Source organism: Euleptes europaea, chromosome 11, assembly GCF_029931775.1.
Source record: "Euleptes europaea isolate rEulEur1 chromosome 11, rEulEur1.hap1, whole genome shotgun sequence".
Lineage (NCBI taxonomy): Eukaryota > Metazoa > Chordata > Lepidosauria > Squamata > Sphaerodactylidae > Euleptes > Euleptes europaea.
This window is the reverse complement of record NC_079322.1, coordinates 68,165,248-68,180,110: the sequence shown is the minus strand read 5'-3', so window position 1 is coordinate 68,180,110 and position 14,863 is coordinate 68,165,248. Positions and strand designations below refer to the sequence as shown.

General features: G+C 41.4%; 1 protein-coding gene across 1 annotated transcript in view; it reads right to left on the bottom strand.

Annotated features, from left to right (window-relative positions):
* The window catches only part of PTPRN2 (protein tyrosine phosphatase receptor type N2), a 674,076-nt gene that overhangs the window by 546,579 nt on the left and 112,634 nt on the right, over window positions 1-14,863 (bottom strand). The window contains exon 3 of the mRNA XM_056857125.1: window positions 10,720-10,833. Coding sequence (XP_056713103.1) covers window positions 10,720-10,833 — 114 coding nt within the window. The remainder of the gene's footprint in view (window positions 1-10,719; window positions 10,834-14,863) is intronic.

Genomic DNA, 14,863 nt, shown 5'->3' with positions numbered 1-14,863 from the left:
CCAAAGTTGGCATCTCCAAGCATACAGAATTTACCGTGCTGCTCCTCTATATAATATGGAGACCCCACCTCAAACACACATACACAAACCAGTGCTGGAGAAATTAAATGCTAAGATTTTCTACAGATTATATTCCTCCCTTCCTTCCTCACTCCCTGCATGGAACAGCTTCTACAGAAAATTAGGTAAGGTGTTTTTCAGGGGCTCCTGCAGTGAGAGCTCTATACACACATTCCAATGAACATACACAGGTTTGGGACAGAGCTTGCCATTTTAATCTGTCCACACACACACACACACACACACACGTGTTCACTGCATGTTTTGAACATCTGGAGGAACTTGTGTCCCTTTCAATCTTAATCCTAAAATATTTAAAACAACTAGAGCTGTAAACGGATTGGAATTGTGGTGGGATGATTGGGTACATGGCAGGAAAAAAATCTGCCTTAGCATTACTATCATTCAGAGTCCTATAAATCCCTTCCCCTAATAGACCTTTGCTGTGGAAGGAAAGGGGAAAGCATGGTGTAGCAGTGGCTAGCTATTGTTGGGCTGGAATTCAGCCAGGGGTTGGTTGTCTGTGCTACCATGAAGAGACAAAGATGGTCCTTAAGGTGGTACTGGGACCCATACCTTTGATTTTCAGACCTTCTACCAATCTTCCATTTTCACTGAATGTGTGTAAAACAATTACAGAGAAAATATCCAGCTTTGTTTATTTGGGGGAGAAGCAGAGGTATGTTGTTTGTTCCTTAACTATAGGGAAAGTACTTGAATTATTTGTAAGAAAAAGGGGGGAATACAATAAATACATATTTGCAACACTAAATGGTAGAAAGGGGCTATTAAATTTGACCAGAAAACCTTCCTTCCTAATAAAAGCTGAAATTAAATGTATATTGGGAGGTTCCCAAACTGTGCTTCAGAGCACTTGGTGCTCCGCAAAACATCTCCTAGTGCTCCATGAAGAGATTGGAAAGAAAAATACTACTGTCATTCAGTTTAGAATATAGGTGCTAGGTGAAAATTAGTGCTCCATGACGAATTTCTGTCCTGAAAAGTGCTCCTCAACTCAAAATGTTTGGGAAACTCTGGTATATATACGCACAAAATCTAGTGCTTAAAGAAGAAACATATTGGCCTATATCCTTCCACTCTGGTCAACAAAGTTTTAAGCTCTCCTCCAGGCTAAGGAGCCTTCCTCCAACTTAAGAGGTTTTCCCTCTATCATTAAAAACACTTAATATAGGACTGAATTGCACACATGGAACCTATCTGCATCAAATACAACATTACGACAATAAATTGATGCCTGCTATTATCAGAGGTGGTCCTGGTATGTAGGATGGGTAGAGCAGTAAGGCATGCTCTCCCCTTTTCCTGTTCCCCATATGATCGGCATATGGTATGGACCAGTCCATTGTAGACAGGCCAAAACGAACCATGATAGCATCTATAAAAAGCCAGATATTAAAAAGCCCCTAAGATCTTATTTTAACTGCTGAACAACATACAAGTAAATTTCCAATGGCTCAAGAAAACATTTATGGAAGTTGATTTTAATTAATGGTTTTTAATAGAGAAAGATGTTTTGATATACAGAAAGGGAGAGACTGTTCCAGTCAAGAGGAGAATTGTGATAGAATGCAGAAAGGATAAAAGAAAAAAAGGGGAGTTGAGGAAATGTAGTAATTTTTGCATTTCCACACTGATGAAAATATTGCAGGATACATCAGGCACAGCACTATGATAAGGGAAGGAGAACAAAGAGATAATGTATACAGAGAAACAATTGGCTACTGAATGTTTGGATGAAAATGAAACATTTCATACAACAAGGTGAAAATCCTTTGATGGAAAAAAAAAAAGCTTTATATCAACAGCAGGCAGTACCAGACTCATTCTCTGCAGTCTCCTCATGTAACCTACCTCGGTCTTCTGAATTAATAGCTATGTTGTGGTACCATTTTTACTTTATTTTAGTGATACTGAACTAACACCTCTTTGATCTGTGCTTTGATCACAAGTATAATTTGGAAGTAATCAATGGCTTTATAAAAGAATAAAAACCACAGATGCAAACTGTAATAGTAATAAAGCAATGGAAGTGAATATGTTATCACAGGGGAAAAGTGTTCAAATGGCAGAAAATGAAATAGGATGAAGAAAGAAATTGCTAGAAAAATAGACAATTGCTGTACAATATTTGATGATCTAACACCTTACAATGGAGTTTTCTGCTGGCTGCCTAACAGAGCTCTCACCAGCATCTTTCTTTCCATTGTACTTGATAGCTTCAGTTCACCATGTAAGTCAGAAGGTCCTTATTAACGCCTCCTCCTTCCCTTTGGCCCACAGTGAAACCGCTTCTTCTGATTTACTTTCACAGGGCAGGACTGAAGCTACCACATGCAACAGCACAGCAAAACTGCAAAAAGCTCCCTTCTAGCTGCCAGTTAAGTAACGGGAACCAAAAACTTTCTACTTAGCCTCACTAGTAACTGCCTTGTCTGAAGCCGTTGGATATTGAGTGGACGGGAGGGTTGCTGCAGCGACCAGCATCAGTTGCAAAGAGTCGTGTCTACCTCCGGACAGATTTAGGATATGTCTGAATTAATTTCTTTAGAGTGCTTTTAGCTTTTCCTTTTTCAGGTTGTACAATGGTTGAGCCATGCCTCACTATTAGGGTTGCCAACTGCCAGGTAGTAGCAGCAGATCTCCTGCTAATTCAACTGAACTCCAGCCGATAGAGATCAGTTCACCTGGAGAAAAATGGCTGCTTTGGCAATTGAACTCTATGGCATTGAAGTCCCTCCCCTCCCCAGGCTCCACCCCAAAAATCTCCTGCCGATGGCAAAGAGGGACCTGGCAACCCTACTCACTATTCTATAGCAGTTTTACTGAAGTTTCGATATTACGTTGCTTTTTCTGCTCCCATAGCTATAGGTTTTTTTAATATACTTTGTTGTTCCTTGTTTTCATTTATTGTTTAGCTTGGTTTTTGTGGGTCTGTGTATTTTGTGGGCTTTAAAATGAAAAATAAGTTTATTTTTTTCTTTATAAATTGGGGGTATATTTCTGCTGCTCCATACTTGAGGCATGGGAAGACAATGGCAAGGAGTGCAGGAAAGAGAGGCGCACAATTATTTGGATTATGTGTCCCCAATAGTTGATGTCTTCTCTTTATTTGCTTTTTGCAGGGGCCCTAATACACCCCTCACAGTTGAATTTTGCTTTGAAGGCCTAAATTAGAGTTGCCAACCTCCAGGTGGTGCCTGGAGATCTCAAACTATTACAACTGACCTCCAGGCAACAGATATAAGTTCTCCTGGAGAAAATGGCAGCTTGGGCAATTGGACTCTATGGCATTGAAGTCCCTCCCCAAACCCCGGCCTCCTCAGGCTCCACCCCCAAAATCTCCAGGTATTTCCCAACCCGGAGCTGGCAACCCTAGTCTAAATGCCTTGCTTTAATGTAGGATGTTATATTGTTATTTCTATTACATTGCCTTTATATTTTACTGTTATTAGTCGCTCCATTATAATACTTTTTTTGTCATCCTGAGCTTGAGAAAAGCAGCCCAAACCTGTTGCCAGGTGCAAGCTGCCCCCCCCATGCTGCCCTCCTAGCAGTGTTGGCATGGGGCTGAACAGAGAAAGATGTACAAAGCAAAACGGTAGTAAGTGTGGGTGCGAAACAGATCAACAACAACAACATGAACTCAGAAAGGGATCCTGGGTTGTCTGGCCATATGCATACACAGAGACAGAAAGCTTGGAAAGCAAAGGCACAATTTCATTGGCTAAGCCGAAGAGGGAAAGTTGCCAGAAATTAGGGCCAGGGAGGCTGAAAATAGGGTTGCCAGGTCCCTCTTTGCCACAGGCGGGAGGTTTTTGGGGCCGAACCTGAGGAGGGTGGGGTTTGGGGAGGGGAAGGACTTCAATGCCATAGAGTCCAATTGCCATTTTCTCCAGGTGAACTTATCTCTATCGGCTGGAGATCAGTTGTAATAGCAGGAGATCTCCAGCTAATACCTGGAGGTTGGCAACCCTAGCTGAAGAGCTAGGGCTCTTTGTTATCTTGGGCAAAGCTTCTTAAACTGTGGGTTGCGACCCCATATGTGGTCGCATAACTAAATGTGGGGGTCACAAAAAATTTGTCAACAGTATAAATTTCTTTATGATTTATTATCAGTAAATGTTTGATTTGTATACCTATTTCATATACCTGTATACCCGGGGTTGTGTAAAAATGTATTGGGTGAAAAGGGGTCGCGAGTGGAAAAAGTCTAAGAAGCCCTGATCTAGGGTGGCCAGAAGGATGTGCTGCTGCACTTGATCATGGCCATGGTTAGCGTACAGTCAGACAAGTATGGCTATCAACATTTCCAGAGTGCCACAGTAAAATTATACATTGCTGAAGCCACGCTTCTTTATATAGTTTATATTTACATAATTTATACTTAAATTAATTTTACAAAACTCATCCTCTGACTTTTTTAAGCCATGGAAAGCTTAAACAATGGAATAATGGCCGTCCAGTACTTTGTATTAAAGGAACAAGATGCTCGAAAAGGAGAAATTCCAAGCACAGTTCAAACTTCATCAAATTATAATAGTGCCACCTTGTGGGGCAAACCATGTAATGATTATTTCCCGACATAATTTTAAAGTAAGCAAGAGTTAAACAACACAACACAATCATTGTACACAACCTGGCAGAACAGTGACATACTCTCCTAAATCATTATGGCTTCTGGATAACCCAACAACAACAGGTAAAAATCTGTTTACAGTTATAAATCCAGAGGGGGTAGCAGTGTTACAAATATCATGGTCAAACTTGCCACATGACTCTGGCATGCCTCATCTGCTGATTGTTTCTTCTGGAATGAAAATGTGAATGAATTCTGTTGAGCTCTCCACTTTCAGTTCTGACTGACTATGATTTGGGAGTTTCCTTCCTTCCTTGCAGTGTAACTGTGGTCTGCTGTGTCTTTTGGAACTAATAGCTGTTCCATAAATGGTTATGGTCAAGCTCCATGAAATTTCAGTGTTTTTGCAAACAACGGAGCCTCAGAAAAAACAGGTCATTTTCCCACCATCAGAGTATGACACACAATAGCAAGGTGACTCGTTTTTGAAGATTTCCAGCACTTGTCACCTCCAGCTGGGCAAGCACCTCTGAATGCCATGGATATATTTTTTTAGCATCTTGTATATACAGTCTAAGTGAGCCCTGTGGTGCAGAGGGGTAAGCTGCAGTACTGCAGTCCAAGTTTTGCTCACGACCTGAGTTCGATCCCAACAGAAGTTGGTTTCAGGTAGCCGGCTCAAGGTTGACTCAGCCTTCCATCCTTCCAAGTTTGGTAAAATGAGTACCCAGCTTGCTGGGGGTAAAGGGAAGATGACTGCTGGAATTAAGAACGTAAGAACATAAGAAAGGCCCTGCTGGATCAGACCAAGGCCCATCAAGTCCAGCAGTCTGTTCACACAGTGGCCAACCAGGTGCCTCTAGGAAGCCACAAACAAGATGACTGCAGCAGCACCATCCTGCCTGTGTTCCACCACACCCAAAATAATAGGCATGCTCCTCTGATACTAGAGAGAATAGGTATGCAGCATGACTAGTATCTATTCTAACTAATAGCCATGAATACCCCTTTCCTCCATGAATATGTCCACTCCCCTCTTAAAGCCCTCCAAGCTGGCAGCCATCACCACATCCTGGGGCAGGGAATTCCACAATTTAACTATGAGTTGTGTGAAAAAATACTTCCTTTTATCTGTTTTGAATCTCTCACCCTCCAGCATCAGCAGATGATCCCGTGTTCTAGTATTATGGGAGAGGGAGAAAAACCTCTCCCTGTCCAGTCTCTCCAAACCATGCATAATTTTATAGACCTCTATCATGTCTCCCCTTAGCCGCCTTCTTTCCAAGCTAAACAGCCCTAAGCATCTTAACCGCTCCCCATAGGACAGTTGCTCTAGTCCCCTAATCATTTTGGTTGCTCTTTTCTGCACCTTCTCAAGCTCTGTAATATCTTTTTAGGTGTGGTGACCAGAACTGTACACAGTATTCCAAGTGTGGTCTCACCATAGATTTGTACAAGGGCAGTATGATATCAGCAGTTTTATTCTCTATTCCTCGTCTAATTATGGCCAGCATGGATTTTGCCTTTTTTACAGAAGCAGCACACTGGGTTGACATCTTCATTGAGCTATCCACTACCACCCCAAGATCCCTTTCTTGGTCTGTTGCTGCCAGCACAGATCCCATCAGTGTATATGTGAAGTTGGGATTTTTTGCCCCAATTGCATCACTTTACACTTACTCACACTGAATCTCATTTACCATTTTAATGCCCATTCTTCCAGTATGCAGAGATCCTTCTGGAGTTCTTCACAGTCCGATTTTGTTTTAACCACCCTAAATAATTTGGTGTCATTGCAAACTTGACTATTCACTGTTTAACCCCAACTCCAGGTCATTGATGAACAGGTTGAAAAGAATCAGTCCCAACACAGATCCCTGAGGCACCCCACTGCTCACATCCCGCCATTGTGAGAACTGACCATTGATTCCTACTCTCTGCTTCCTGTTTTTCAGCCAGCTCTCAATCCATAAGAGGACTTGTCCTCTTATCCCATGACTATGAAGTTTGCTTAGCAGTCTTTGGTGGGGGACTTTGTCAAAAGCTTTTTGGAAATCCAAATACACAATATCCACAGGCTCATTCCTGTCCACATGCTTATTAACGCTTTCAAAAAACTCTAATAGGTTAGTGGGACAGGACCTACCCTTACAGAAGCCATGTTAGGTTTTGCCCAGCAGACCTTGCCCTTCTATATGCTTGACAATTCTATCTTTAATCATGCTTTCCACCAATTTACCCGGAACAGATGTTAAGCTAACTGGCCTGTAATTTTCTGGGTCCCCCCTAGAACCTTTTTTATAAATGGGTGTTACATTGGCCATTCTCCAGTCCTCTGGTACAGAGGCTGATCGAAGGGACATATTACATATCTTTGTGAGAAGTTCAGCAATTTCCCATTTGAGTTCTTGAAGAACTCTAGGATGAATACCATCTGGTCCCTGTGACTTGTTAGTTTGCCATTTGTCTAGACGTTCTAGGACTTCCTGCCTTGTTACCACTATTTGCTTCAGTTCCTCATTTTCCCCTCTCCAAAATCTCTGTTCAGGAGAAGGAATCTGCCCTGTATCTTCAACTGTGAAGACAGATGAGAAGAATTCATTTAGTTTTTCAGCAATCGCTTTATCCTCCCTTAGAGTTCCTTTACTCACATTGTCATCCAATGGTCCAACCGCTTTCCTAGCTGGTTTCCTACTCCAAATATACTTAAAGAATTTCTTATTGTTTGTTTTGATATGTTTAGCAATATGCCCCTCAAAATCTTTTTTTGCATCTCTAATTATCTGCTTGCATTTCCTTTGTGCAAATTTGTGTTTGCTTCTGTTCGCCTCGTTTGGGCAAACCTTCCAGTCTCTGAAGGAAGACTTTTTCTCTCTAATTGCTTTCTTTACCTTACCCGTTAGCCATGGTAGTGATCTCTTGGACTTATTACTACCTTTCCTGACCTGCGGTATACAAGCTAGCTGAGCCTCTAGTAATGTGGACTTGAGTAACCCCCAAGCCTTTTCAAGAGATTTAGCCCTCCTAACTGTTCCTTTCAACTTCCTCTTTACCAGTTTTCTCATTTTAGAGAAGTTCCCTCTTTTAAAGTCAAAGATAATTGTGTGAGATTTCCCAGTCACTTTCCCACTTACATATAAATTAAATTTGATGTCATTGTGATCACTATTGCCAACTGGCTCAACTACATCCACATCCCGCACTAAGTCACTGGCAGCACCACAGAGTATTAAATCCAGGATCGCCTCCCCTCTGGTTGGGTCTATAACCAACTGTTTAAGGGCACAGTATTTAGGATGTTTAAAATTTTTATCTCTTTGGCTTGATTGGAGCATACATTTATCCAATCAATATGAGGGAAGTTGAAGTCTCCCATTATTACTACTTCATTACCTTTACATGCTTCCCTAATTTCATTCTCCATCTCAAGATCACCCTGAGCCATTTGGTCAGGGGGCCGATAGAACGTCCCCAGTACTAAATCTCCTTTGGAGCCCAGAATTGTCACCCATAAGGATTCTGTGGACAAGTCTGCCCTTTTTATGGTCTCTAGCTTATTAGACACTATGCCTTCCTTGATATACATAGCAACATTCCCTCCAATACACCCTTCCCTGTCATTTCTATACAGTTTGTAACCAGGGATGACTGTATCCTACTGGTTCTCTCCCCTTCACCAGGTTTCTGTAATGCTCACTATATCAATGTTTTCTCTTAAAACCTTGCACTCTAATTCCAGCATTTTTGCTTGGAGGCTTCTAGCATTAGCATAGAAACACCTCCACACTGTTTCTCTCTTTCGACTTGCCTGGCATGTGCCTTTGGGCATCTTTAAGTGGCTATCCATCATTTTTTTCCCATTCCCTTTCATGTCTAAGTAATTCCTATGTGGGCAATCTGAAGCAATTATCCTTTTGTCAGTATGCACTGAGTTTGATGGGCCTTGGTCTGATCCAGCAGGTCTTTTCTTATGTCCTTATGTTAGACTAGGACTTGGAAGATCCAGACTCAAATGCCTTCTCAGCTTGAAGATCGCTGGGTGACCTTGGCCTGACTATTGCTTACAGGACTGCTGCGAAGATTAAAAGAGGATTAAACAAAGGGAGGGGAGAACTATGAGTGCCACCTTGAGCTCCTTGGATGAAGGGCTGAATAAAAATACCACAGGGTTGCCAACCTCCAGGTAGTAGCTGGAGATCTCCTGCTATTACAACTGATCTCCAGCTGATGGAGGTCAGTTCACCTGGAGAAAATGGCTGCTTTGGCAATTGGCATTGGCATTGAAGTCCCTCCCCAAACCCCACGATCCTCAGGCTCCGCCCCAGAAATCTCCAGCAGGAGGCGAAGAGGGACCTGGAAACCCTACAGACAAAGCTGTAGGAAATTGTGTCATTATTGCTCTTTCAAAGCCCTGGGAGCTTAAAGCTTAACATTGGATACCATAGCATGGAAAACGTACATAATATTGTTCTTTTTCCCATGTTTTTTTCCTGTCGGTTCTGGCCCCATACTACTTTGGTGTATCTCCTGATTTCCATATGCATTTTTCTGCCTTTAGCTATCACTTCGCTTTGTTTGTCCCCCACCCCCTCCCCAGTTTTTCTGGCTCTTTTAAGACCACTTTTACCTTAATCTTTTCCTGCAAGCTGATTTTGAGTTGAGTTTTTCCTAGTGCGTAATGTTTCTATTGCCCTGACCTGGATGGCCCAGGCTAGCCTGATCTTGTCAGATCTCAGAAGATAAGCAGGGTTAGTATTTGGATGGGAGACCCTCCCATTACCAGCCCACTTTTCAATTATTGGACGGTTGTCATTGTTAAACCACTCCCTCTCCCTCTTGAAGATGAGTGATTTCATTTTTTTAAAGGCCCTAAAATATTGATATATTTCTGTAGTGTTGCCATGGTAGTTTAAGCGGGTTCTCTGAATTCCCAGCTTTCATTTTTTTAAAAGTCTGTGGGCCCCGCCCTCACAGAGGTATGCCTTTTTCCTTATATCGCCATGAGGGAAGGTGCTAGAGACTTAACTTTAAAAAAATGAAACCTGGGAATTCAAAGAACCTGCTTAAACTATCATGGCAACACTACAGCAGAATATCAATATTTTAGAGCTGTTTTAAAAAAATAAGCGGGGTTGTTCTGACCCAACCGATAATGACATTGATGGTGGCAGCACCCTCCCTTTAAAATCCTCATTATTTAAACCACACGTGGAAGAAAATAAACTGCCTCCACAACTATAAAAATGTACGGGGGGGGGGGGGCAGATGTACGGAAGAACCCTGTCCAAACCGATTCCAGTGCTTGTGGATTGAGTCCCAAGAAAATCAGGAGTAACTCCAGCATGCAGAAGAGAAGACATTGTCTTAAAGAAACAAGAACCATAAAGCAAGAGGCAACTCCCCTGATTAGTCTAAACTGCAACAGCTACAAATTTGCTCCTAAATAATGAAAATTATTAAAAACGCATCACTGAAACCTTCAGGCTTGTTAATTTTTTTAATTCAGTCCAATATTACACAGAATTCAATTGGGCTCTTTGCAGCAGAATCCCATACTAGGTATGTGATGTATCTGTGGCCAAATATATATTACAGATGTATATATTTATGAGAAAATAGAGCTGAGTTCTAAAAGCTGGAAATAAAAAGTCCCATGAATGAAAAATATGGTACTCCTCTGAAATATTTCATGAGCATTCTACAGAATCTTCAGCTATATCACAACATACATTTTTTCAAGCCTCTTCATATGGCTGAAGTATATATAGTGAATATATACAGTATCTACAGCACAGGAGGTAGCAAGATTGCAATAGAGTGTTCTGCCTCCAAATTCTGCAGATTCACTGTCCGATCAATCTCTATGGGCATACAAATATAGGCAAGCCTACGCATGTTTTTTTCATGCATGCAGAAATTGTGTAGAATGAGGAAAAGTCAAGGGGGTGTGTTGGCGGTGTGAGCCCTCTCCAAAGTTCCCCGTCCTTAGGTATACTACTGACTTCATTTATTCTCCCTCAGTACATCCAAGTGTTATGGACCAATTCTATTCTGTACCATACCTCTGTGCAGCAGTTTCTCTAAGACAATTCTCAAGCGTTGATAGATGGCTGGTGAAACTTCGTATTTGTATACATCTATCACCGGCACCTGCTGACACCTCCCAAACACTCCATCTGCAGAGAAAAAAGGGAGAAATTGGTTTAAAAAAAAAAAAAATACAGGGGGGAAAAAGGAAAGTCACAGCACTCTATGAAATACCTAAAATGCCTGATAAGATGCGTATTACTATTTTCAATATGTCCTCATTAGAAGAAGAAGAGTTGGTTTTTATACGCCGAATTTCTCAACCACTTAAGGCAGAATCAAACCAGCTTGCAACCACCTTCCCTTCCTCTCCCCACAACAGACACCATGTGAAGTAGGTGAGGCTGAGAGAGTGTGACTGGCCCAAGGTCACCCAGCTGGTTTCATGTGTAGGAGTGGGAAACAAATCCAGTTCACCAGATTAGCGGCCGTCGCTCATGTGGAGGAGTGGGGAATCAAACCCAGTTCTCCAGATCAGAGCCCACCGCTCCAAACCACCACTGTTAACCACTACACAACGCTGGCTCTCCCATTATACAACCATTACATTAAATGTGTCCATGTGTGCACAGAAGAAGAGCTTTTGCACACCTTCCACTCTTGTAAAACAGCTTCCCTGCACTTGTTGATCAAAGGCAATGTTAATAGCAAATACATAAAATAAGTAGTCCTCATGAATAGCTGAGGGCCCAAATATATGAATATTCATTTGCAGAGGTTTTAAGGTCCCCTCCCCCAATTTTCTTCTTCTAATACAGGAGCCATGTAGTGGTAAATGGGTATTCAATCGATAATGGGCAGCAAAGGCTAGTTTAATGCAGCACTCTCTAATGAATGCAATAAAAGAGCGCTGCTCGGGCAACAATGAGATATTAATGGAACCTAATTTATTTAGCTCCATTCCATTCGTCTAAAATGACAGACTCTTCTCATCAAGCGCTTTTCATATCACACCTTCTAATTAATTTAGGTCCTAATTAGTCTTTATTTAGAGAATTGTTCATTTCAAGGCAAGCTTCCTGTGTGGGAAGAAGACAGAGACACAAGGGAGGGGGAGTTCAAACATTCAAATTGCCCGTCTCCCTTCCATACAAAAGACTAATTCAGAAACTAGGTGCTTATAATACCCTCTGACCATCTGCAGCTCTAGGTTTCAAAAAATAAATAAATAAGAGGGGTGCATTTATTGTAGTTCTCTCCTGTATACAGGATCCAAAGGAAACCATTCAAATGCAACAAGTTTAATTAGCATACTAGTCTTCGCACTGCTCATTTTAATTCAGTAATTGCTCCAGATATTGCATTTATAATCAAAAGGGACAGTGCAATTTGACTAGTAGAACATAGCATTAAGAATTAATGTACAAGCACCTATTTATGGGGTTTCAAAGAGATGAAAGAATACAGAGAAGAACAGACACTCTCCAAATTTGTTCAGTATTTGTGTGGTATGGTAGGGTATAGGTTTGACAAAATGCAGTTTCTTTCATCATAAACTATAATATTAACCAATATTTTTACTTTCATCTGTTTAAAATTAAGAAAACAACCAACTTTCAAGTGTAACTTCTCACCCACTGCTTGAATATTCAACAGCACATACTAAAGATTATAATCAAAAAGTAAAATATATTCTGAAAGACATTTGTTTTATTTGAGATTTTGCCATGCAGCTATATTCTTTGTTTGCAGTTACCTATTTCTATGTTCTATGAAATAATACAATGACAAGAATACCACCACAATATAACAGGCAACAGTACACACATGAACACATGAAGCTGCCTTATACTGAATCAGACCCTTGGTCCATCAAAGTCAGTCTTGTATACTTAGACCGGCAGCGGCTCTCCAGGGTCCCAGGCAGAGGTCTTTCACATCACCTACCGGTACTTGTCTAGTCTCTTTAACTAGAGATGCCATGGATTGAACCTGGGACCTTCTGCACACCAAGCAGATGAGCCATGGCCCCTCCACAAAACATGACTTATAACAAACTCTTCAACCTTGCTCAGTTCACACAGCACAGCCTTTCCGAACCAGAGAAGGAATGAACACATGAACACATCAAACTGCCTTCTACTGAATCTGACCCTTGGTTCATCAAAGTCCATATTGTCTACTCAGACAGGCAGTGGCTCTCCAGGGTCTCAGGCAGAGGTCTTTCACATCACCTACTTGCCTGATCCCTTTAACTGGAGATGCTGAGGATTGAACCTGGGACCTTCAGCATATCAAGCAGATGCTCTACCACTGAGCCACAGCCCCTCCAAATAGCTCCATATTCTGCTAACAGCTACTCTGATTTCTACAAACGGAATAGTTTACTCAAATTATTCATATACGTACGAAAAACCTACTTTCTATCTGAAGAGTATGCAAGAATCAGTCCCGGGATACAGGCTAACTTAAAGTGTGCAGCAAAAGCAATTAAACATCTTTAGAAGAGTTGCTCTTGACAAGAGCAGTGAGTCTGATACCTATTAAGGGGCACAATAAGGCAGACTTGGTACATTCTTCTTTACATAAGCTTCTACATAGTTACAGCAACAAAAGCTGATCTGATAAAAGGTTTTATCTGTTTTGTGCCTCTTACTCTTGAGAACTAGCCCAGCGACAACTGAGGTAACTATCAACAGCAGATCTCTATAGCATGGACCCTGGAAAAAAAATACTTCGACCCAATGATATGACCAAAAAAAAAAATCCAAGGTGAATAATGCTTACGAGCCTAATATAAATTTTCTTAAGGATAATTCAATCTTCCTGTCTTTGGTGGTAAACACTTTGCTGAGCAAGCTGGATCTCAGAGAATACTGACGTTAAAAGACACCCTACTGGTTAGCTTTGTGTTCTCCGTGATCAGCAATATGGTGGTTGCATTTCAACAGCAAAAATAACAACACCTAATTGTCAAGATTTGGTCATAACATTAGGCATTTTAAAGTAGTATATTGCTGTGGAGATGGTTGTCTTGAACAAGTGTGCCTTGGTCATCATAAAGCACTCACCGCTAAATAAAAGAAAAAAGATTAAATGAATATTAAGAGGAGAGCCTGAATTTATATGTGGGAAGAGAATAATTGCAAGTATATACCAATGAATTTGAAAACACTCCTTAATTAAGAAAAAAAGAGCATCATGGTCTCTGGATAATAGAATACTTGATAAGAAAAGATCCATTCTACAGAACGTTTCTGAGATGAAATCTAATTGCATTTAAGATAACACCATTTCTACATAAGAGAACACTACTGACATCTTCCATGTTACCTTTCTGTTTTGGCACAGCCTAAGCTCTTATACAGGCCCATGTATATAAATGCTACGTATTTTGACAGTTACCATTTGGGGGGGAAGGAGGAGGAGGAGGAGAAGAATTGGCTTTTATATGCCCACTTTCTCTACCACTTAAGGAAAAATCAAACTGGCTTACAATCGCCTTCTCTTCCCCTCTCCACAACAGACACCCTGTGAGGTAGGTGAGGCTGAGAGAGCGTGACTAGCCCAAGGTCAACCGGCTAGCTTTGTGTGTAGGAATGGGGAAACAAATTCAGTTCACCAGATTAGCCTCCACTGCTCATGTGGAGGAGTGGGGAATCAAACCCGGTTCTCCAGATCAGAGTCCACCGCTCCAAACTACCGCTCTTAACCACTACACCACGCTGGAAGTGCTTGAAATGCAGCAGTGTGTTTCCTTCTATCTCTCCGCATGCATTAGGCTTGACTACACAGTTTGTTTCCATGACACTGCAATGTTTGGTGATAGCTTATATGTGGTTACATGAGGAGGGGAAGCAGCTGAGGTTAACTAAAGAAGAGCTACATAAAACCTCTGTGGCTGCTGAAGCTGGAGGAGATTCTTGGGTTCTGCCGCGGTGGGCAAAACCCAGGTTACCATTTTTCAGCTCAACACGTGTTCCCTGTTAAAAATGAAGCAAAATCGGTCATTTACAGCACATTAAGATGTGGCCAACATGAGATCAAATCAACTTCAATCCAGTATGCCATCAATAAATATGACTCATTCCCTTAAACTGCTCAACCAGCTTTGCCCTGTAAGCTCTCTCTATTTGTCTATGGCCAGCAACTATGGCCTGACATCTATACCAGGAAAGA